This window comes from Phyllopteryx taeniolatus, chromosome 2, assembly GCF_024500385.1.
Source record: "Phyllopteryx taeniolatus isolate TA_2022b chromosome 2, UOR_Ptae_1.2, whole genome shotgun sequence".
Lineage (NCBI taxonomy): Eukaryota > Metazoa > Chordata > Actinopteri > Syngnathiformes > Syngnathidae > Phyllopteryx > Phyllopteryx taeniolatus.
In genome coordinates, this window is record NC_084503.1 from 19,350,458 (window position 1) to 19,374,892 (window position 24,435).

General features: G+C 42.4%; 1 protein-coding gene across 3 annotated transcripts in view; it reads left to right on the plus strand.

The window, feature by feature from the left end:
* The window catches only part of mpped2a (metallophosphoesterase domain containing 2a), a 76,418-nt gene that overhangs the window by 14,853 nt on the left and 37,130 nt on the right, over positions 1-24,435 (plus strand). For all 3 annotated transcript variants that reach the window (XM_061764401.1, XM_061764383.1, XM_061764392.1), the window contains exon 3: positions 19,148-19,329. In XM_061764401.1, the coding sequence (XP_061620385.1) occupies positions 19,148-19,329 (182 nt within the window). The remainder of the gene's footprint in view (positions 1-19,147; positions 19,330-24,435) is intronic.

Consider the following 24,435-nt stretch of genomic DNA (forward strand, 5'->3'; position numbering starts at 1 on the left):
GTGAGCGGCATGTTTGGGGCTGAGTCTGTTGGGGGGGAGGGGAACTGATGCAGAGGTTATAGATGCAGGAAATGGGGAACATTTATTTGATGTTTCCACTGAACTAGTGATAAAGAAAGTCTGAGGTCATTGTATGTATTATAAGCATGTAATTATTATTTAGCTTTTGTGGACAAATACATTCTTTACTTGGTGGTAATGTATTACCGGACTGATTTTACATCTTTTTTAAATGTGTGCATTGACCAGACATCCTTCTTCTCTTTCTCATCCTCATCCTCCTCTTCCTTCTCATCCAAAATGTCTAATTGCTTCTCCTCATACACCATTGCCTGCAGAAGCTTCCAAATCTGGTAAAGGGTATATGCCACCATCGACTAAAACGTCTGTGTGGCAAATTGGCCATAACTCATTCATTGACCATTCATCCAATCATTATACAATTTTGTGAATATCTTCAAATGGACATGTTGGTGTCTTTTCCAAATCATTCAGGGTACAAATTTGTCTTCAAAATAGCCTACGTGTAGGTATAATTATAGGCATAATCTGATAAATCCAATAGAACAATTTTGGAGTGACATCAAAAATGTTTCTCAGACAAAACCAAGAAATGCAGAGGAATGATAGAATGTTGTCAAGTTTAACAACTTCATGCAACACAGATGTGAAAAAGTTCTTGGAAACACTGTTTATGCAGTACAACTACATATTAGTTTAGCGATTCTTAGGAATGCTAAATCTTAAAGATTTTTCATTTCATGCAATTGCATTAAATGGCTCGGTAGTACTTTTTTATCTTTTTTTTGTAATGCAATTAAAAAATATATGGATTTTTCTTCGTTTTGATCCATAATATCTGCAGTGTTCCCCATGCATGGAAATTAAAACTATTATAAGGATTTTGAGCTTCTCTCACATTTGTAAACACATTGCTATTATTTTAAACTGTAGATACATTATTGTTATTTCAGGCCTTTCAATAATTTCAACTGTATATGAAATAGGCATTCATTTAAGTACCCACAGAGTGTTAGGATTGCCTGTGTTGAAACATGACAAACTAGAGTGAGAGTCACATTGCTCCACACTGTGTCTCTGTGATGGCCTGTGAACCAGTCAGTGCACAAGTCTTGATCCTATTTATCATGTATGAAAGGGTCAGCTGTAGTTGATTAGCAGTCTATTTTCTACCCCACCCCTTTCACCCCAGAGGTTTTAGGGGTCTGGTTGGTTTATTGATGAGAAATCATTAGCAGGATTACTCCATTAGCATGAGAAGACCGAGAGTATGTAGATCGGAGGTGCACGTGGCAAATCTCATCGCAGTGGATGGCTGCTGGTCAAGGTGGAAAGTTGGACTGAATGGTGATTGGCAGGTTCTCCTTTTTGGGGCAAGTTGGCAGTCTTGGGCAGTAATTGACATAGGGCTGCATGTTTAGGCGAAAATAAGAATCACAATTATTTTAATCAATATTGTAATCATGATTATTCCTCATGTTAGGGAAACATCTCTTTTATTGCATTACTTTTCACCAAATGATATGTAGAGTTTTCATTACAAAATAAATCTTTAAATAAGAATAAATGATGGATAATTAAAAAAAGAATTTACCCAAGAAATTCAAATTTACCAAGGGCTGACTGATTAAATATACTATTACAGAATGCAATCACAAATTGCAATTTAATGGAAGCAAATGCAGTTTATCAATAAAAGCAATAACATTAGGCTGCAAGCACCAACTTTTCATTTGAAAATTACCTTCAATATAGTGAATTATCAAGGATGGTCCAGCTCCATTGTTCAGCCAAAATCGTGATCACGCATAAAAGTCGATTAATTGTGCATCCCTAAATTGACCCCATTAATCTAGACTCGAACAATGGGAGGTATTAAGCATGTCAACAAATAACCCATGAGGCGTCTTCAACATTAGAAATAGATTATAATTGACAGCTAAAATCTTCTATAAATGTGGCCATGGCTAAATCCTTAAAATAGCAATGAATATTATAATGTACTGTAATTATGCTTTAAACAATTACATAAACATACTTCCCATGGAATTTAAAGTGTAAATTGTACCCACTTTTTTTTTTCACATGACCTGTATTGAAGTTGTAGATTGAAAATGAATGCACAATATTTAGTCATTAAGCAAGCAGCGAGTATCTAGTCTGCTGCATGAAGACTCTGGAGACTTATCAGCAAAACTTGCGCATGGCAAAGCAGTGCAATCAATCATAGTGCTTATGTGGCTTCCGGAGCGAGCTCAGCGAGTCAGAGAGTGACAGAGATGGTGACCTCCTTATCTGCTGCCAGTTTAATGTCACATTTTAAGGAGCAAGCGCATGCTGAACTTTGACCTTGTTTGCTTGTGTATTTTTCTAAAGGGCAGCGAGCCAAGTGTGCTCAGTCAAATTAAATATCCTCCTACAGACAGCAGATAGCTGTCTTCCCAACCCCCCTTTACTTGGGTATCTGCCTCTACTGCTGGCTGATATATATAACCATTTACATGATTTTGTTGAGATATTTGTTGTACAGTTTTAAATTACCGTAATTTCCCATGTATGATGCACATTTCTCCCCCCCAAAAAATTGTCAAAAGTTAATAGTGCGCATTATACATGGGTATAGGGGGAAATGGAAAAACTTTCCCATTTTATAAATGCATGCCGCCATCTAGCGGTAATGAAAGAGCTGTACACTTTCATTCCAATATGCCACCGCCACCTCAACGTTATGAAAAAGGTGTACACTTTCATTCTAATATGCCACCGCCACCTAGAGATTATGAAAAAGGTGTGTAGTCTACACTTTCATTCCAATATAACAGTGGTACCTATGACTGCATAACTGTACAGTTGTGCTCATAAGTTTACATACCCTGGCAGAATTTGTGAAATATTCTTTTTTTAAATACGACTGGTGACTGAACAACAACCATCATGAATTTCTTAATGGTTAGGTTTTCTTTAATGATAATGCTTTCCTGAAAAGCTTGATAGTTTAATTTGAATCCCATTAAAATAAAATTAAATGTGTTTCGCCTGGCCCTTCATGTTTTCTTTAAAGGATTGTACCCATCTTACAAATTATGCCTGGGTAATCAAACATATGAACACAACTGTGTGTTTTCTTATTTACTAAATAAAAGTAGGGCTGTGAATTTCACAATAAGAGCAAGTAAATGAAAATAAAGTATTACGTGTTCAAATAAAATGCTTATCTTCTGAATATTTTTTTTTTAAATCTAACAAAATACAGATAATACTTAATGTTTTGATCATATGGGTAGAAGCAAATTCATGCATTGTAAAAATGCATTATACATAGGTAGAAGGGTTTTCCAGAACTTTGAGGTCAACTTTGGGGGTGCGTATTATACATGGGTGCACATTCTGCTCTAAGTGCTAGAGGACTCTGCATCTTTTTGCACAATTGTCAAAAACAAAACAAAAACAAACAAAAAAAATTACCGGCATTACCAGATAACTAGCAACGCTTTATTACTCAGTGACTGTTTTTCTCAATGTCTTTATGTCTCAAAAGTGTTCTCTGTTAACAAAAGTGTTCTCTGTCAAGTGACTGTCTGTTGTCGTACTAGAGCGGCTCCAATTACCGAGACAAATTCCTTGTGTATTTTTTGGACATAGTTGGCAAATAAATATGCTTCTGATTCTGATTATACACAAGAAATTATGGTATGCAACTGCTGGCTCATCAGTCTTACTGTTAAATGTTGTGACACCATAAAATTACACTGTAAACACAGCATCATTTCTGAATGCATGTAGGATTTGACATTTGGCATTGTCTTTTTGCACATATTAATTTTTCATTTCGAATTGTATGTTCTGTGTAAATGTAACAGACATTTCATGGAAAGAAACAAAAACATTCTGGGTCAGGAATTAAACATAATAATTAGTTTGTGTTTTATGTAATGGAGAGAAATTTTGTTTCAAGTATCTCAGTCAGTTTTTATTGTAATGTTTTTACTCCAAGTGAGGATATGTGGGGACTTGAATGTTTCATTCATGAAGGCTCACAGACATTTCTTCATTGTGTAGGTATTTGTGGAGCCACAAATACCTACAGTGGGTACGAAAAGTATTCAGACCCCTTAAATTTTTCTCTCTTTGTTATATTGCAGCCATTTGCTTAAGTAATTTAAGTTAATTTTTTCCTCAATGTACACACAGTACCCCATATTGAGACAAAAAAACTGAATTGTTGAAATTTTCCCAGATTTATTAAAAAAGAAAAACTGAAATATCACACAGCCATAGGTATTCAGACCCTTTGCTCAGTATTTAGTAGACGCACCCTTTTGAGCTAATACAGCCATGAGTCTTTTTGTGAATGATGCAACAAGTTTTTCACACCTGGATTTGGGGATCCTCTGCCATTCCTCCTTGCAGATCCTCTGCAGTTCTGTCATGTTGGCTGGTGAACATTGGTAGACAGCCATTTTCAGGTCTCTCCAGAGATGCTCAATTGGGTTTAAATCAGGGCTCTGGCTGGGCCATTCAAGAACAGTCATGGAGTTGTTCTGAAGCCACTCCTTCATTATTTTAGCTGTGTGCTTAGGGTCATTGTCTTGTTGGAAGGTGAACCTTCGGCTCGGTTGGAGGTCTTGACCACTCTGGAGAAGGTTTTCGTCCAGGATATCAATGTACTTGGCCGCATTCATATTTCATTCGATTGCAACCAGTCGTCCTGTTCCTGCAGCTGAAAAACACCCCCACAGCAGCTGCCACCACCATGCTTCACTGTTGGGACTGTATTGGACAGGATCAATGCCTGGCTTTCTCCACACATACCACTTAGAATTAAGGCCCAAAAGTTCTATCTTGGTCTCATCAGACCAGATAATCTTATTTCTCCCCATCTTGGAGTCCTTCAGGTGTTTTTCAGCAAACTCCATGCGGGCTTCCATGTGTCTTGCACTGAGGAGAGGCTTCCGTCGGGCCACTCTGCCATAAAGCCCCGACTGGTGGAGGGCTGCAGTGATGGTTGACTTTCTAGAACTTTCTCCCATCTCGCGACTGCATCTCTGGAGCTCAGCCACAGTGATCTTTGGGTTCTTCTTTACCTCTCTCACCAAGGCTCTTCTCCCCCGATTGCTCAGTTTGGCCGGACAGCCAGCTCTAGAAAGGGTTCTGGTCGTCCCAAACTTCTTCCATTTAAGGATTATGGAGGCCACTGTGCTCTTAGGAACCTTAAGTGCAGTGGAATTTTTTTTGTAACCTTGGCCAGATCTGTGCCTTTCCACAATTCTGTCTCTGAGCTCTTCAGGCAGTTCCTTTGACCTCATGATTCTCATTTGCTCTTACATGCACTATGACCTGTAAAGTCTTATATAGACAGGTGTGTGGTTTTACTTATCAAGTCCAATCAGTATAATCAAACACAGCTGGACTCCAATGAAGGTGTAGAAACATCTCAAGGATGATCAGAAGAAATGGACAGTATCTGAGCTAAATATATGAGTGTCACAGCAAAGGGTCTGAATACTTATGGATGTGTGATATTTCAGTTTTTTCTTTTAAATAAATCTCCAAAAATTTCAAATATTCTGTTTGTCTGTCAATATGGGGTGATGTTTGTACATTAATGAGGAAAAAAATAACTTAAATTACTTTAGCAAATTGCTGCAATATAACAAAGAATGAAAAAATTTAAGGGGGTCTGAATACATTCCGTACCCACTGTACACGAAAAATTTTTTATAATTTTTTTGTCGGCTCCAATGTCATGCTGGATTTGATAATGTGCCACTGCTCTCCTCGAAACCATTTGGGTTTCTCCTCTTTTGACTGATGTCATGAATTACAGATATGTTCACGCAAACCTTCATGCTAGCACACTTCCATCTGCCATGCAAGAATATTCTTATACCTGCTGCTCGAGAGCAGCAAGAGTGTCTCAGTTAATAGTACCGGTAGTTCAAACGTTTGTGGCACACAGTTCTAAACTAAACATTGACAATGAATCTCTGGATTGTTATATTGTAATATATTGGACCTTTGTGTGTCTGTGAACCAACTGCAGCACTATTCTAGAGGTTTTTTGTCTCAGACCTGCTCTAATTGATAGGGGCTGCTAATATTGAATTACATTCTCAGGATGGATTGTTGATCAAAGGAAAGGGGAAAGAGAAGAATGTAATTTTTCTCCCAGCTTGTTTTTCTCTGCACATACATACAGCATGTAGATATATATAGTATGTGTGGGTTTCATCATCCCATGCGGTTCTGCATTTGTCTTTCTTCCATGACTTGCATTGTGTAATCCTGTAAAACTGCATGACGTTCAAGCACAACAGAGGACTGAATCTATTCAGCACCTACTGTACACTCCAATACCATTTTCTGATGTTCTGGCTTGGCATGTCTTGAAGTGTGTTTTTAGAGTACAGTCACTAATTTAGCTTGCAAAGTCAATTGCAAATATCATTACCTTTGAATCCACTTTGCATATTCTGGTCCTAGATATTGAATATCGATCCCACACTGCTGACTTATGCTAACAGTGTTCCTCTTTTTCAATGGCCAAGGTGTAGAGAAACAGTAGTGTGTGGTTTAGTGCAGGTTACAAACTGTGTGTACAAGTTAATAATGCTAATGTAAGTGTATATATTAAAGCCTTTTGAATTTCACTACAACAGATGCAAAGATAGACTCACAAAACTAGCCATAAAGAAGGCAATAAAAAGGTTTGCATGTTACTACATGCAACAGTTTTACAGTAAATCGGATGTTTTTTTTCTACATACTTTATTTTTAAACCGAATTAATAAGAACCTTAAATTAAAAATTTAAATAAATGTCTTTTGTTAATTTGTTTTATGGGGCTCTTAGTAAATGTCTGCAGACAAGAGTCACCGTGATAGAAATGTCTTAAAATAAATAACTCACTACAGTTTTCACATTTTAATGCATCTGAAGTTCAATTTTACATAAAATATTGAATTTTAGGGTAGTTAAGAGTCAATAAAAGGATTTTTATATATGAAAATAAATCTGCCTTAAATCACCTCATCTCAACCAAATTTACCGTAATTTCTCATGTATAATGCGCACCCCCCCCACCCCCACAAAAATGTGTCAAAAGTCAATAGTGCACATTATACATGGGTATAGGGGAAAATGGAAAAAAAACTCAGCCATCTAGAGGTTATGAAAAACCTGTACACGTTCATTTTTCTATTCCACCGCCATCTAGAGGTTATGAAAAAGCTGTACACTTTCATTCTTGTATGCCACCGCCACATAGAAGTTATGAAAATGGTGTACACTTTCATTCTAGTATGCCACCGACACCTTGAGGTTATGAAACAGGTGTAGCCTAAACTTTAATTTCAATATGACAGGGGGTACATATGACTGCAATAATGTACAGTTGCGCTCATAGGTTTACATACCCAGGCAGAATTTGTGAATTATTTATTTATTTTTTTTAAATATGACTGAACAACAACCAGCATTCATTACTTTATGGTTATGTTTTGTTTAATGATAATGCTTGACAGTTTAATTTGAATCCCTTTAAAATAAAATTAAAAGTGTTTCGCCTCTTCTTTCATTTTTTCGTTATTGTACAGACCTTACAAATTCTGCCTGGGTAATCAAACATATGAGCATAAATGTGTCGTTTTCATCCATTCATTTTCTACCACTTATCCGAGGTCGGGTCGCGGGGGAAGTAGCTTTAGCAGGGACGCCCAGACTTCCCTCTGCCCGGCCACTTAATCCAGCTCTTCCCAGGGGATCCCGAGGCGTTCCCAGGTCAGCCGAAGGATGTAGTCTCTCCAGCGTGTCCTGGGTCGTCCCCGGGGTCTCCTCCAGGTGGGATGTGCCCGGAACACCTCACCAGGGAGGTGTCCGGGAGGCATCCGAATCAGATGCCCCAGCCACCTCATCTGGCTCCTCTCAATGTGGAGGAGCAGCGGCTCTACTCTGAGATCCTCCCGGATGACCGAGCTTTTCACCCTATCTCTAAGGGAGAGCCTGGACACCCTCCTGAGGAAACAAATTTCGGCTGCTTGTATCCGGGATCTTGTTCTTTCGGTCACGACCCACAGCTCGTGACCATAGTTGAGTGTAGGGACGTAGCTCGACCGGTAAATCAAGAGCTTCGCCTTTCGGCTTAGCTCCTTCTTTACCACAACGGATCGATACAAAGTCTGCATCACTGCAGACGCTGCACCGATCCGCCTGTCGATCTCCCGTTCCATTCTTCCCTCACTCATGAACAAGACCCGAAGATACTTGAACTCCTCCACTTGGATCCCCGACCTGGAGATGGCACGCCACCCTTTTCCGACTGAGGACCATGGTCTCAGATTTGGAAGTGCTGATTCTCATTCCAGCCGTTTCACACTCAGCTTCAAACTGCTCCAGTGCGAGTTGGAGGTCACGGCTTGATGAAGCCAACAGAATCACATCATCTGCAAAAAGCAGAGATTCAATACTGATGCCACCAAACCGGACCCCCTCTACACCTCGGCTGCGCCGAGAAATTCTGTCTATAAAAGTTATGAACAGAATGGGTGACAAAGGGAAGCCTTGGCGGAGTCCAACCCTCACCGGAAACGAGTCCGACCTACTGCCGGATATGCAGACCTAACTCTGATTCCGGTCGTACAGTGACCAAGCAGCCCGTATCAGGGGGTTCGGTACCCCATACTCCCGAAGCACCCCCCACAGTACCCCCCGAGGGAAACGGTCGAACGCCTTCTCCAAGTCCACAAAACACATGTAGACTGGTTGGGCGAACTCCCATGCACCCTCAGGACCCTGCCAAGGCTGTAGAGCTGGTGCACTGTTCCACGGCCAGGACGAAAACCACACTGCTCCTTCTGAATCTGAGATTCAACTTCCCGACGGACCCTCCTCTCCAGCACCCCTGAATAGACCTTACCAGGGAGGCTGAGGAGTGTGATCTCCCTGTAGTTGGAACACACCCTCCGGTCCCCCTTCTTAAAAAGGGGGACCACCACCCCAGTCTGCCAATCCAGAGGCACTGTCCCCGATGTCCACGCGATGTTGCAAAGGTGTGTTAACCAGGACAGCCCTACAACATCCAGAGCCTTGAGGAACCCGGGCGAATCTCATCCACACCCGGGGCCTTGCCACCGAGGAGCTTTTTAACCATCTCGGTGACCTCAACCCCAGAGATAGGAGAGCCCGCCTCAGAGAATCCAAACTCTGCTCCCTCATGGGAAGGCGTGTTGGAGGTATTGAGGAGGTCTTCAAAGTATTTTCCCCACCGGCTCACAACGTCCCGAGTCGAGGTCAGCAACGCCCCAACCCCACTATACACAGTCTTGATGGTGCACTGCTTCCCCCTCCTGAGACGGCGGATGGTGGACCAGAATTTCCTCACAGCCGTCCGGAAGTCTTCCTCCATGGCCTCACCGAACTCCTCCCATGCCCGAGTTTTTGCTAAAGCGACCACCAAAGGTGCATTCCGCTTGGCCAGCCGGTACCCATCAGCTGCCTCAGAAGTCCCACTGGCCAAAAATAGGACTCCTTCTTCAGCTTGACGGCATCCCTCACCGTTGGTGTCCACCAACAGGTTCGGGGATTGCCGCCACGACAGTCACCGACCACCTTACGGCACAGCTTCAGTTGGCCACCTCAGCAATGGAGGCGCGAAACATGGTCCACTCGGACTGGATGTCCCCCGCCTCCCCCGGAACATAAGCAAAGTTCTGTCGGAGGTGGGAGTTGAAACTCCTTCTGACAGGGGATTCCGCCAGACGTTCCCAGCAGACCCACACAATACGTTTGGGCCTGCCACGTCGGACCGGCATCTTCCCCCACCATCGGAGCCAACTCACCACCAGGTGGTGATCAGTTGACAGCTCCGTCCCTCTCTTCACCCGAGTGTCCAAGACATGCGGCCGCAAGTCCGATGACACGACCACAAAGTCGATCATCAAACTGCGACCTAGGGTGTCCTGGTTCCAAGTGCACGTGTGGACACCCTTATGCTTGAACATGGTGTTCGTTATGGACAATCCGTGATGAGCACAGAAGTCCAATAACAGAACACCGCTCGGGTTCTGATCTGGGGGGGCGTTCCTCCCAGTCACGCCGTTCCAGGTCTCACTGTCATTGCCCACGTGAGCATTGAAGTCCCCCAGCAGAACGATGGAGTCCGCAGCGGGAGCGTTCTCCAGCACCCCCTCCAAGGACTCCAAAAAGGGTGGGCACTCTGAACTGCTGTTTGGTGCATAGGCACAAACAACAGTAAGGACCCGGCCCCCCCACCCGAAGGGAGAGGGAGGCTACCACCGGGGTGAACCCCAACGTACAGGCGCCGAGCCGGGGAACAATACATATACCCACACCTGCTCGGCGCCTCTCACCGTGGGCAACTCCAGAGTGGAAGAGAGTCCAACCTCTCTCGAGAGGACTGGTACCAGAGCCCAAGCTGTGCGTGGAGGCGAGTCCGACTATATCTAGTCGGAAATTCTCGACCTCACACACCAGCTTGGGCTCCTTCCCTGCCAGAGAGGTGACATTCCACGTCCCTAGAGGCAGCTTCTGTAGCCGGGGATCAGATCGCCAAGGTCCCCGCCTTCGGCCACTGCCCAGTTCGCACTGCACCCGACCCCTATGGCCCCTCCCACAGGTGGTGAGCCCATCGGAAGGGGGACCCACGTTACCCTTTCGGCCTGTGCCCGGACGGGCCCCTTGGGTGCACCAGGCGCTCTCCTTCAATCAGAATCAGAATCGTCTTTATTTGCCAAGTATGTCCAAAACACACAAGGAATTTGTCTCCGGTAGTTGGAGCCGCTCTAGTACAACAGTCAATTTACAGAACACTTTGGAGACATAAAGACATTGACAAAAAACAATTGTGCAAAAAGATGCAGAGTCCTCTAGCACTTAGAGCAGTTCGAATGACTAATATCGCAATAGTCCGGTGCAATGACCATTGTGCAAAGGGCGCTGAGACTTCAAGGAGTGTATGCGGTTTAAAGTGACGAGTAGTGCGATAATCTGGGACAATGGTTGTGCAAATGTTACGGATACTCCTCAATCAGTGTGCAAAGGGAGCAGATGCTACTCTGGCATGAGTGGCCAGTATATGCAAATAGTGCAGCATGGCGAGAGAACTACAGCGAGTGCACGAGTAATACATAATTGGCCCCACAGAAATGTGACAACGAACTCAAGTCAAAAAATTGCCAGCTTGTTGTAATGGAATTATAGGTTAGCTGTTTAAGAAGTTGATTGCAAGAGGGAAGAAGCTGTTGGAATGTCTACTAGTTCTAGTTTGCATTGATCGGTAGCGCCTACCTGAGGGAAGGAGCTGGAAGAGCTGGGGACCGGGGTGGGGAGGGTCCGAGAGGATTTTGCACGCCCTTGTCTTAGTTCTGGCAGCGTGCAAGTCCTCAAGGGTGGGTAGGGTGGTACCGACAATCCTTTCAGCAGTTTTGATTGTCCGTTGCAGTCGGAGTTTGTCCTTTTTTGTAGCAGCACCAAACCAGACTGTGATGGAAGAACACAGGACTGATTCGATGACCGCTGTGTAGAACTGTCTCAGCAGCTCCGGTGGCAGGCCGTGCTTTCTCAGAAGCCGCAGGAAGTACATCCTCTGCTGGGCCTTTTTGAGGACGGAGTTGATGTTGGTCGCCCACTTCAGGTCCTGGGAGATTGTAATTCCCAGGAACTTGAAGGTCTCGACGGTTGACACAAGGCAGCTGGACAACGTGAGGGGCAGCTGTGGCGAAGAATGCCTCGTGAAGTCCACGATCATCTCTACAGTCTTGAGCGTGTTCAGCTCCAGGTTGTGTCTGCCGCACCACAGCTCCAGCCGCTCCGCTTCCTGTCGATATGCAGACTCGTCACCGTCCTTGATGAGGCCGATCACAGTGGTGTCATCTGCAAACTTCAGGAGTTTGACAGTCGGGTTCGCTGAGGTGCAGTCGTTCGTGTAGAGCGAGAAGAGCAGAGGACACAACCTTGGGGCGCCCCAGTGCTGATGCTGCGTGTGGATGAGGTGGCCTCCCCCAGCCTGACCTGCTGTGTCCTGCCCGTCAGAAAGCTGTAAATCCACTGGCAGATGGCAGGTGAGACGCTGAGCTGGAGAAGCTTGGATGAAAGGAGTTCAGGGATGATGGTGTTGAACGCTGAGCTGAAGTCGACGAACAGGATCCTCGCGTAGGTCCCTGCACTGTCGAGGTGTTCTAGGATGAAGTGCAGTCCCATGTTGACTGCATCATCCGCAGATCTGTTCGCTTGGTAGGCAAACTGCAGGGGGTCCAGCAGGGGACCTGTAACACTCTTGAGGTGGTCCAGCACGAGACGTTCAAAGGACTTCATGACCACAGATGTCAAAGCGACAGGCCTGTCGTCATTCAGACCCGAGATTGCAGGTTTCTTGGGGACTGGAATGATGGTGGAGCGTTTGAAACAGGATGGAACTTCGCACATTTCCAGAGATCTGTTGAAGATCTGTGTGAAGACTGGAGCGAGCTGGTCCGCGCAGACTTTGAGGCAGGATGGGGACACGTGGTCCGGACCTGCCGCTTTGTTAATCTTTTGTTGTTTGAAGATGCGTCTCACATCCTGTTCATGGATGGATAACGCAGAGGTCAGAGGTGTGATTGTGGTCGCGGGTGCGGCCGGGTGGGTGTGTAGTGTGAAACTGTCCTTTTCAAATCTGCAGTAGAAGGTGGCTAGTGTGCTATTGTTCTCAGCTTGGGGGAATCGTCGCTTGTAATTAGTCAGCGATTGGAATGCATGCCAGACTGATTTAGAGTCGTTTGCGCTAAACTTATATTCCAACTTTGCTGTATAGATCCTCTTTGCAATGTTAATTTCTTTAGTCAGCTGGCTTCTAGCTCGATTATACAGGGCCCTGTCCCCGCTCTGATATGCGTCCTCCTTAGCTTGGCGAAGCTGCTTAAGTTTAGCAGTGAACCACGGCTTATTGTTGTTGAATGTGCGAAATGATTTTGTTGGTACACAGACCTCTTCACAGAAACTGATATAGGATGTGACAGTGTCCGTATATTCATCCAGGCTGCCAGCTGAATTTTCAAAGACACTCCAGTCTGTGCAGTCTAAACAGCTTTGAAGTTCCATCTTGGCTTCATTGGTCCACTTTTTGACTGTTTTCACTGTAGGCTTCGCACATTTAAGTTATTGCCTGTACGTCGGTATTAAATGAATTAAGCAGTGATCAGACGAGCCCAGGGCTGCACGAGGTCTAGCACGGTATGCGTTTTTTACCGTAGTGTAGCAGTGGTCTAAAGTATTATTTTCCCTGGTAGGACAGTCGATGTGCTGCTTGTATTTAGGGAGTTCGTGGTTGAGTTTAGCTTTGTTAAAGTCCCCAAGAATAATGAGGGGTGAGTCGGGGTGTTTTTTTTCAATTTCTTTGACTTGATCGGCGAGCGATAGCAATGCGGCGTTCGTGTTAGCTTGAGGCGTTATATAGACTCCAGCCAGTATGAATGATGCGAACTCACGTGGCGAGTAGAATGGTTTACAGTTTAAGAATAGCGACTCCAAATGCGGGCTGCAGTGTGTGCTGAGCACCGTGACATCCGTAGACCATTTTTCGTTGATATAGAGGCATATCCCGCCGCCCTTTGTTTTCCCCGATGATTCCATGTCGCGGTCCGCTCGATGAATGTTGAAGCCGGGGAGTATGACGCCGCCATCGGGTACAGCGTCGCAAAGCCAGGTCTCCGTGAAGCACATGGCCGCGGAACGTCCGAAGTCTTTCCTGGTCTTTAACAGAAGATGAAGCTCGTCCATTTTGTTGGGTAGGGAGCGTACATTCGCGAGGTGGATCGACGGGAACGCCAATCTGTGTCCTCTCTTGCGGAGTTTCACCTGAATGCCGGCTCGCTTCCCTCTGTGGCGCCGCTTCCGTCTCCATGCGCCGAAAACCGCGGACGCCGCTCCGGTGAGTAACTCGGGGAAAAAACTGAGCGGATATTCGAAAGTTGGTGACAGAAAGTCCGGAGTAGACTCCTTGATGGTTAGCAGGTCTCCCCTTGTGTAAGTGAGTCGTGTAAGGTCTCCAAAGACGAACGAAAAACACAAAAACAAAGACAATACTAGAGAGCGCGTTACCGAGGCGACCACACTGGTAGGCGCCATCTTTTGCATTTTTTTTGCAAGCCCCACCTCCAAGCCTGACTCCAGAGGGGGGCCCCGGTGACCCGCGCCCGGGGAAGGGAAACCTGAGTCAATTTTTTGTCGTCATCATAAGGGGTCTTTGAGCCGTGCTTTGTCTGGTCCCTCACCTAGGACCTGTTTGCCATGGGTGACCCTGCCAGAGGCAAACAGCCCCAGACAACTCCTAGGATCATTGAGACATTCAAACCCCTCCACCACGATAAGGTGACGGCTCAAGGAGGGGTGTGTGTTTTCCATTTACTAAATAAAAGTAGGGCTGTGAATTTCAAAATAAAGCAAGTAAATAAAGAGAAAGTATTACATGTTCAAATAAAGGGCTTAACTTCAGAATAATTATTTGAAAAAACTCACAAAATACAGATAATACTTCATGTTTTGATCATATGGGTAGAATCAAAATCATGCATTGTAAAAATGCATTGTACAGACGTAGAAGGGTTTTCCAGGATTTTTAGGTCAATTTTGGGGGTGCATATTATACGTTGTACACGGGTGCCCATTATACACGAGAAATTACGGTAAACTACGTTCACAAAGCAGGTCTTGATACCTAGGGTTGGGCATCGTTTGGGCATCCGATTCCAAACGATTCTCGATACCGATGCTTTTAGGGGGCTGGGTCAAAAACGTTTGCATGGTTTAAATAAAGGGTGTGCAAATTATGTACATCCATATTCTTAGCAGCCCGCAGCATAGACTAAAATGAACATTTGACTGAGGGTTTTTTATAACCAGTATCAATATCAAACCTATGAACTAAAAGACAATGTGTGTCGAACTAACCCAATTGACTTAATATTCATTAATTATTGTTTCAGCTAAATATAGTTAAGTTAAATATAGCATCGTTAAAATCGTTATTTGGGACTGTTTTATCACATGAAATGGTTTATATGTGCAGGTTTAACTTGACTCGCTGTAGCAGCCTTTTATCTTGAAGGGCACGCACCAGAACTCAGCATTTTGGTACGAAAAGTAACTTCACAGGGCACCTGCCATTTTATTTTATTTTAATGGATGGAACCAAATGCTATAAAACGTCCATTCCTTTATTTACCCACGGATAAGGCACAAGGTTAGTGTTTGTGATATGGTGAGACAATTTTTGTGAATTTTGTCCTCATTAATTGTGATGTAAAGTTGCTACAGTGAAGTTTTAGGCTCCGAAGGTTTGAAGAGTAAAATAAACGCTAAAAACCATCAATGCAACTAACCATTTACCTTGTTTGCTGTGTCAGTGTTGGCATAGACGCATTTTATTGTTTCACTCACCCAATTGACTGAGAGTTGACTTCACTGAAGCTCCGCGCGATGTAGGCTGAGGCTCGGCACGTGTCAGATGCTACACATCCTGAAAGCCTCCTTTGCACAAAATAATCTTATTCAAAGTGTTGCAAGTATTCCAATTTTAACAAAGTTAAGACACACTTTTGTTCTCCGCCGCCACCGTCTTCGTGTGCATTCTTCTTCGTTGGTCTTCGCCACTTCTTCTAAGGGGTGGGCGGACAAGGCATCGAAACTGGGACCCAAAATTTTTTAATTTGAAGGATTCCAGGAGAACCAGAACGTTAGTCCCGGTTCCAATCGGTTCTTGATTCTTGATGCCGATTTTATTAAATCCGATCTTTTTATGGAGTCGTTCACGTTACAAACATAAATGCGACTTGTATTGTGGACGCCATTTGTCCGTGACATCACAGACATTTACATAACTGCAAGGCGGCATATTTACGGAAGTAAATGTGGCCCCTTGCAGAGGTCTCGTCATGACGCAATTGTGGCAATTTCGAGGATTTTGTGCCGTCGCAGCCAACATTTTCTTATATTTATCAGTTAAGCATCTTCTTTTGCCACTGACTGTTTTCAGCTCCTTTGGCTGCTGTTTGCTTTTGTCACAAGTCAGTTAGGCTTGACACGATCAGGATTTTTGGGGCCGATCAGCGAGTTTAAAAAAACCATAACCGATCACAAGATGGAGGAATGTGTCTATTTAAATGACCTGTTCATTTACTGTATATACTTGTGTACTTAATTGATCAAAAAATTATATTTACAATAAATAATCTATCTTTGTTCCTGTATTTATGCCAGTGAGGCATAGTGACAGACAGAACAAATGAATTGTCTTCTATTAGATGGCAGGAAGTAAATACAGTCATTAATGTATCCACTTTTTGTGACATTTTTGTTTGTTGGTGTGCCGTAAGATTTTTCAATTGTAAAATATGTTCTTTGGCTCCGTAAAGGTTGGAAATCACTGCTCTAGTCAGATCGTGTATTCTAATCAGTCAAACCAACATTATAAAAAGACAGAAATAATGGGTGCTAACTTACTCTAATTAAATTACTTTATTTTTATTTAAATGACTTCACCCACACCGAAACTTTAGAGCATGATTCGACACAATGGCGGCATGTTTACGTACAACCGTAAGCGCTAGCAATAGCTTGCTCAGCTACATAACGTTTTTGTTGCCTGCTTGCGAGCCGTATCGTATTAAAAGTACGTGAACATACCTCAAGCAAGCCTTAAATGAACTTCCTCTCTTGTCCTGAGCACCGGTGACCACCAACACACGTTTTTCCCCATTTTTGTCCTTATAATACCGTCAGCGCGCTCCACTCTTGTTGTCGTCGCCACGTTAACGAGTGTATCCGGTCGCATTTGAGTTGACAAGATAAAGCCCAATGATCGTAAAAAACGGGATGCAGTGGTGTCAGAATACAAGATTTTATTGCAGTAGTCTGACATAGGGCAATCTTGAAAGAGCAAATTTGTCTTGTAGTCTGATCATTACGTGAGGCATAGTGACAGACAGAACATGTTGTCTGTCTCAGACGTGTTGTCTGTTCCACACCGCTGACATGTTTTTTTTTTGTTTTTTTTAAATTAAATAACTTTAATGGCCGTCGGATATTTACAGGACTACGTCAAAAGACATGCGACAAGGCTAAAAATAAACTAGCTTTTGGATTCAAATATACTGTGCACGATGGCGACGCGGATCGATGACGTCATTGATCGGATCGGCGAATTATGACATTAAAGCCGATCAGCCGATACCGATAAGGCCGTTAAAATCGGCGTAAAGTCTAAAGTCAGTTTTGTCGAACAATTGTGACGTTTGTCGCCTTTTTGATGACTTATAAGTCGGAACAGTGCGCCGTGAGCATCTATATTGCACTCGCGTCGGATACATATCCGATTTATATCGACATATAAAAGAGGCATGGGTTGGATATGAAAAAAAATCTAAATTGTACTGTTCACACTGGCATGACAATATGAGGTACATGTCACACTGGGCAAAAACGAATCTGAATTTACCTGCAATGTGACCATAAACATAGAGACCATTTGCAGTTTTTAAACATCAATCAGAACCCAATCAATCATTCCCCAAATATTAAATTGAACTCGAGATAAACTATGCTTTGGTACATATCATGTGAAGCACTCAAACTGATAACTTAATTTTCTTTTTTTTTTGTCTTGTCAACAAACAGTCTAGGGCTAACTATGTGGTTTATGCATATGAACACACACTATGATCACAGATGGTGGCTACAGACTGCAAGTTTAGTTTACACTTGACGGTGGCCAGTTTGTCCTCTGTTGTACTACTATTAACATGGTCGAGCAGATGACTGCTCTGCTGAAAAACTGAATGACAGCAGATTCCAGGCAATATGTGATGCCCTTCAACATGTTGTATTCTGCTCCACACACAACAGTATCTCAGATTAGACCCTTAGAAATGCTGTCGCCTCTTTCCTGCAAAAATTATTTTGTGCAACAATGTTTGTTTTCCACCGTTGCTAATCACGTCTATTCCAGCCTTTTGATTCCATTAGCCACTCTTTCCAATTTCCATGCCATTTCTGTGCTCACATGCATGTTAACTGCCTGTATGCACACATATGCGCTTGTCAGCTTGAAGATTGCAGCGTTGATTATGTGTCTGATGTTGTCAACCGAGTGACATCCCTCCTAATGAAATAATGGTCTAGTGGCAGAGGATTCTGAATCTGGAGGATTGCACATTGTAGACATCAATTACACTCAACATGATTTTCTTTTCATTTAAAATGAAAAAAAAATGCTTTTTAAAGGATGTGCCCACATTGAAAAAAATATGAATAAAAGCATTTTTTTAACCCAGGCACACTTGAGGCTAAGTGATTTTTTTCCTTAGAAAATGGATAGAAAGGACATTAATGCACCAGCACTTTAGCAGTCTTACGACAAAGCAGCCTTGCCCTCCTTTTTGTGCTCCAATCAACACAACGTTTGGTTGTCTTCCAGGGCAAATAACACATTTTTCACTGTTGTAAGGGCTCCTTTCTTTGAGATGCATTTTGCTTGGCTGCACGTATTATTCTGTAGTCCACATAGTATTATTTGTTTTGGACAATAAATTACTTTTGAAGCTTCTTGGTATTTATACCGGTGGCCCGCTGTAAGACTGGTTAGCACATCTGCCTCACAGTTCTGAGTACCGGGGTTCAAATCCCAGCCTCGCATATGTGGAGTTTGCATGTTCTCCCTGTGCCTGGATGGGCTTTCTCCAGGTTCTCCGGTTCCCTCCCACATCGCAAAAACATGCACGATAGGTTGATTGTTTGTTTATATGTGCCCTGCTATTGGTTGGTGACCAGTTCAGGGTGTACCCCGCCTCTTCCCCGAAGATAGCTGGGATAGGCTCCAGCACGCCCGCGACCCTCGTGAAGATAAGCGGTATGGAAAAATGGATGGATGGTATTTATTCCTATTCTTCTTTCTTTTCAAATTACCATATGTTTCCATAAAAAGGTATACGTTGTAAATATGACAGATTGGCATGTTTTGCATCATGCGAAACTGCATTATCACAATAGTGGGACTCTCAAGACTTTTTTCCAAATGATGTACTAAATAAAACCAAGGGCATCATTCTTGGACATTCACAACTGTCTGTGCTTTCAGGGTGGATCCAATTCCCTATGACACTCCAAAGCCGGCTGGCCACACCAGATTTGTGTGCGTATCAGACACACACTCGCGTACCGATGGCATCCAGATGCCCTACGGCGATGTGCTGCTGCACATGGGGGATTTCACAGAGCTGGGCCTGCCCTCTGAGGTCAAGAAGTTCAACGACTGGCTAGGTACTAAGCTGCTTAAACACCCTTATTCATTAGCATATATGCATTGTTTTAGCCCTGATTGCCTGCTGACATGCACATGTTTTTATAGATTTTTTGTAGCTATATAAACACCGTCGTGGCACAGGCACGAGACACATTGCACACATAACAAGCATTGACCACACAATGAATACCCACCCTTGTGCGTGACCTCACAATTGCTGTGCTTAAGTGTGTAGTTTAACCTTTGCGACCTAACACCCTGGATCAGTTCACATTTGACCTTTCCCTCAGACCACATGCTGTGGAAGAGAATGTTTTGTGTTTGAAAGTCCTCCATAAGAGATCATACACGCGATTGTTTTTAAATCAACACAAAACCAAAAACGTTTTCACCTCATCAAATTGAGAAATGAGCAAGTACACATACAGTATTGTTTGTTTTTTGTTTTATACACTTTTTACACATTTAAATGTGTTTTTAAAATGTACAAAGGATATAAAGCTTGTGCTCTGCTGTCTCACTGGCTGTGTCGGTCACTGTTCACACCTCTGTCCCAGCAAAAATAGTAGAAAATTAAGCTTTTCACGAACTTCATGACTTCTCCGTTTTAAAAAGAATATTTTTATACATTATATACTGAAAAGTAATAATAACCATTTATTTTGAAATACTTTTATTGTAAATTAAATCAAATTTGTGTAAAACGTTAATACTTATTTACAATGTTGATGCAATACGCTCAAGCAAACGTTTTGTGGAACTTGGAAAAATAATTCTAAATGCTCATTACAACAATATAAAAATATAAAAGCAATTGGAATCACAAACATGGAAAATCTAATGAAACACATTTATTCACTGAGAAAACCTTTGGCCATGACTATACATTATTAATCCCCAAACAGCAATTGCCACCCCAAATAAACAATAAGTGGCACAACAAAGCACACTTCTTCCTATACTGTACATTGTACTGTTTCTTCATAAATCTTATTGTTTATGAGGGAAGAATAAATATTAAATCTAGGTGTATTACTCTACTTGCTCTCAGTAAGATGTATTATGGTAGCAATAAAGAGCACCGCAAATTCCCAGTTGTGTTGGCGATTTCTTTGTTGATAATTATGTTTCCCCACCTTTTCCCGTGGTGGCTGGGGATTGTAGTGACGAGAGTTGATTTGCTTATTTGTTTGTGTATTTCTAAGTGGTGTGTGATCCACTTGGACAGTTGGAAGATGGAGCTGTCATATAAGGTTAGACTGGAATTTATGATCTTGAGATGCGAGAAGAGCTCATTAAGAGAAACTGGAACTAAATATTCAGACTAGGAAACCAGGATTCTTTTAATTTTACTACTACATAATTCACCGTGTGCTGTACTTGTCAAGACAGCTTCAAAGCTGGATTAACTTAGTTCTTATTTTGCTGCATATGCAACAAGTACTTCATATTTGGATTGCCTAATGTGGAAAAAAAACTAGTTGTTGAATTAAATTCTTTTGAAAAGCATTTTGTTGTTATTATTTGTCGTAGAGGTAGTTTTAAATTTAAAACAAAAAGTTCAAAAAATGCTGCGACACAGTAGCAAGGAGTAAGAGTGATTGTTGCTTGCTGAAAGTCATTTATTGACACTCCATTTGAAGTTCGCTGTAAAACTAAACTTGCATAACAAAGGAATCACACGTATTGAATGTTCACAAAACTCGTTAGCTCAAAGCTAACACACAATGAATGAAAAACACAATTGAAGAGCTAATGAAAATTAGTAATGAACTTGCAGGACTTATATCCCTCAAAATAATAATAAATATTGGTACAAAAACGCTGTATAACCGCATACAATATAACAATAGTCTCTGGCATATGTTCTTCAAACGCTGAAAAACGAGTTATAATAACAATATTCGATTGTGACTACTTCTACTTTCTTTGTTACTGCAAGTGTGCATCTCATTGCACGTATTACACTGCCCCTCAGATGCCAAGATGTGCATAGCAGGAACAGTGATTGTCAATAAAATCTATTGAACTGTAGAATATGCTTATGTTTAAGTTAAGCAGTGGTTATGTTGCAATTTAACTATATTTTTGTTGTTGGTGTTGTTGAAGTTATTTTTCAGGATTTCCCAATATTTTTATTAATTTTATTAAATTGTTGTACGTTCTTATTTTTAAAGTTACTTTATGTAACCCATTGGTAAATAATAAATGGGTTAGGTATTCTCATACCTACTTTTGCTGATTAATGTTCTCTGTTTGAGTAAAGTCAATTCATCAAGCCTTTTAACATTCCATACTGCAAAATAAGTAAAGTATGTATGATTATTGCTGATATCGGTATTAGCCAAATTTCAAGGCTGCACTATCAGTATCAGATCGGAAGTGGAAAAAGTTGCATTGGGACATCCCTAGTAACGAATGACGAACGAATAACATTTGAATAGTTACTCTGTTTTCTCTTCCGGAATAAAGACATGTCATTGTCCAACAAATGAAAAATCTAATTCGATTATTTGAAAACTATCTATAGCCCCCTGGTTAAGTCACAGATTTTGTCACAACAATAGAAAAGACAACTGACGTCTTTTGGCTGTTGCGTTTTAGCAACAGCATTTTCTGTGCCAAAATGCTTATTTTTAGTTTAAAATGGCTTACTTTAACTAGACTTTACACCGATTCTATCGGCCTGATCAGTATCGGCCGATAATTAGCATTTTATGCTCATCGGCTTTCATGTCATAATTTGCCAATCCGATCAATGACGTCATTGATCGGCTCCGCAAAAGACATTGACTCCGCATAACCATCGTGCACAGTATATTTGAATACAAAAGCTAGTTTATTTTTAGCCTTGTCGTGTGTTTTTTGACGTAGTACTGTAAATATCTGACGGCCAATGAAGTTAAAAAACAAAACAAACAAAAAAACATGTCGGCGGTTTGGGACAGACAACACGTCTGAGACAGACAACATGTAATGCCCGGATCAGACTACAAGACAAATGTGCTCTTTCAAGATTGCACTAATTTACCGGTCGATCTATGCTCCGACTCACACCTATGGTCACGAGCTGTGGGTTATGACCGAAAGACACAAGATCCCGGGTACAAGCGGCCAAATTGAGTTACATCCGCAGGGTATCCGGGCTCTCCCTTAGAGGTAGGGTGAGAAGCTCAGTCATCCGGGAGGATCTCAGAGTAGAGCCGCTGCTCCTCCACATTGAGGGGATCCAGATGAGGTGGCTGGGGCATCTGATTCGGATGCGTCCCGGACGCCTACCTAGTGAGGTCTTCCGGGCACGTCCCACCGGGATGGAGTTTGCATGTTCTCAAAGTGCCCGTGTGGGTTTTCTCCGGGCACTCCGGTTTCCTCCCACATCCCAAAAACATGCATTAATTAGAGACTCTAAATTGCCCGTAGGCATGACTGTGAGTGCGAATGGTTGTTTGTTTCTATGTGCCCTGCAATTGGCTGGCAACCAGTTCAGGGTGTACCCCGCCTCCTGCCCGATGACAGCTGGGATAGGCTCCAGCACGCCCGCGACCCTAGTGAGGAGAAGCGGCTCAGAAAATGGATGGATGGATGGATAATTTAATGACAGTAAGTTAGCACCCATTATTTCTGTCATTTGACCTGACTGATTAGAATACACGATCTGACTAGAGCAGTGATTTCCAATCTTTATGGAGCCAATGAATATATTTTACAATTGAAAAATCTCACGGCATACCAACAAACAAAAATGTCACAAAAAGTAGATACATTAATGACTGTATTTACTTCCTGCCATCTAATAGAAGACCATTCATTTGTTCCGTCTGTCACTATGCCTCACTGGCATAAATAGACGAACAAAGATACATTATTCATTGTAAATATAATTTTTTAAATAATTAAGTACACAAGTATATACAGTAAATGAACAGGTCATTTAAATAGACACATTCCTCCCTCTTGTGATCGGATCGGTGATCGTTTATTGTTTTTTTTTAAACTCGGTGATCGGTCCCAAAAATCCTGATTGTGTAAAGCCTTACTTTAACCATGATCGCATCGTGGCCGTGGTCTGTTATAAGTCTCAGTGCTGTAAAATGCATAAATCCATGCTGGCTGGCAACATCTGCCTCTACTAAGCCATCTAGTAAGCTTAGCTACTAGGTAGAGGAAGCAGGCTCGTTCTCGTAAATCATCTGCCACGATGTGTTTAATGAATCTTGCATAACTTTGTCCAATTCATATGCCGCGGTCGCAGTCTTCCGTGAACATCCGTGCAGCTCCTCACGGCCATCGGACACCTTGTTTCGTGGAGATAAAAGTTTCGGGGAAAGTACAGCTCCATGATCCACGTGATCGGTTACAACTGTGGATACAACTGCACAAGTGTGCATGCGCAGTAAGTGAAAATGGCAGTGGAAGTGAACAAAGCATTGCAGCTCTTGTTAGAATAAAATGCGTACTTTGATTCATTTTCATCCGAATCCAAAAATTATGATTCGGAATTCGTTTTTTCAAGCAGTGTCTGCTGACTCTGCATGTTATGCTTGTTTACTCTTGAACATTCTGGTCAACAATGAGTCCAGATTGTGCATGCAGAAGTTGGATCATAGGGAGAATACTGTGCTGGTTACGACACCATTGATAACATGAGTAACAACCTTTGATGGAGGCAGTGTGATGTGTTTTTGAGTACCACCTCCATCACGAGAAAAACGAAGCTCCTCATCATTGAAGGCAATCTCAATGGAGAAAGATAAAGAGTATGTCCTGTGTTACTGATGTTAATAATAACACTTTAATCATCCAATCCATAACCGAACACCAAATAAGAGTTAATGACAACAGCAGAATAAACAGGTTTCCATAGACACTGAAAGAACATTTTACATGCGTGCAATAGAAAGTGCTGCTCATACCACAAATTTCTGTTCCTTACCAAGATGCATCATTTAAAAGGGTAATAAACAGTTTCCAGAGCAAATGTGTAATAATGTAATGCAATAATAATGCATTGTTACATCGTAAAAATAATCCACCAAATTATGTTTTGAAGTTCTTGTACTTTTAAATATCCCTCAGTTTTTGCTACATGTAAATCAGACGCATGACATCTGTACATACTTGCA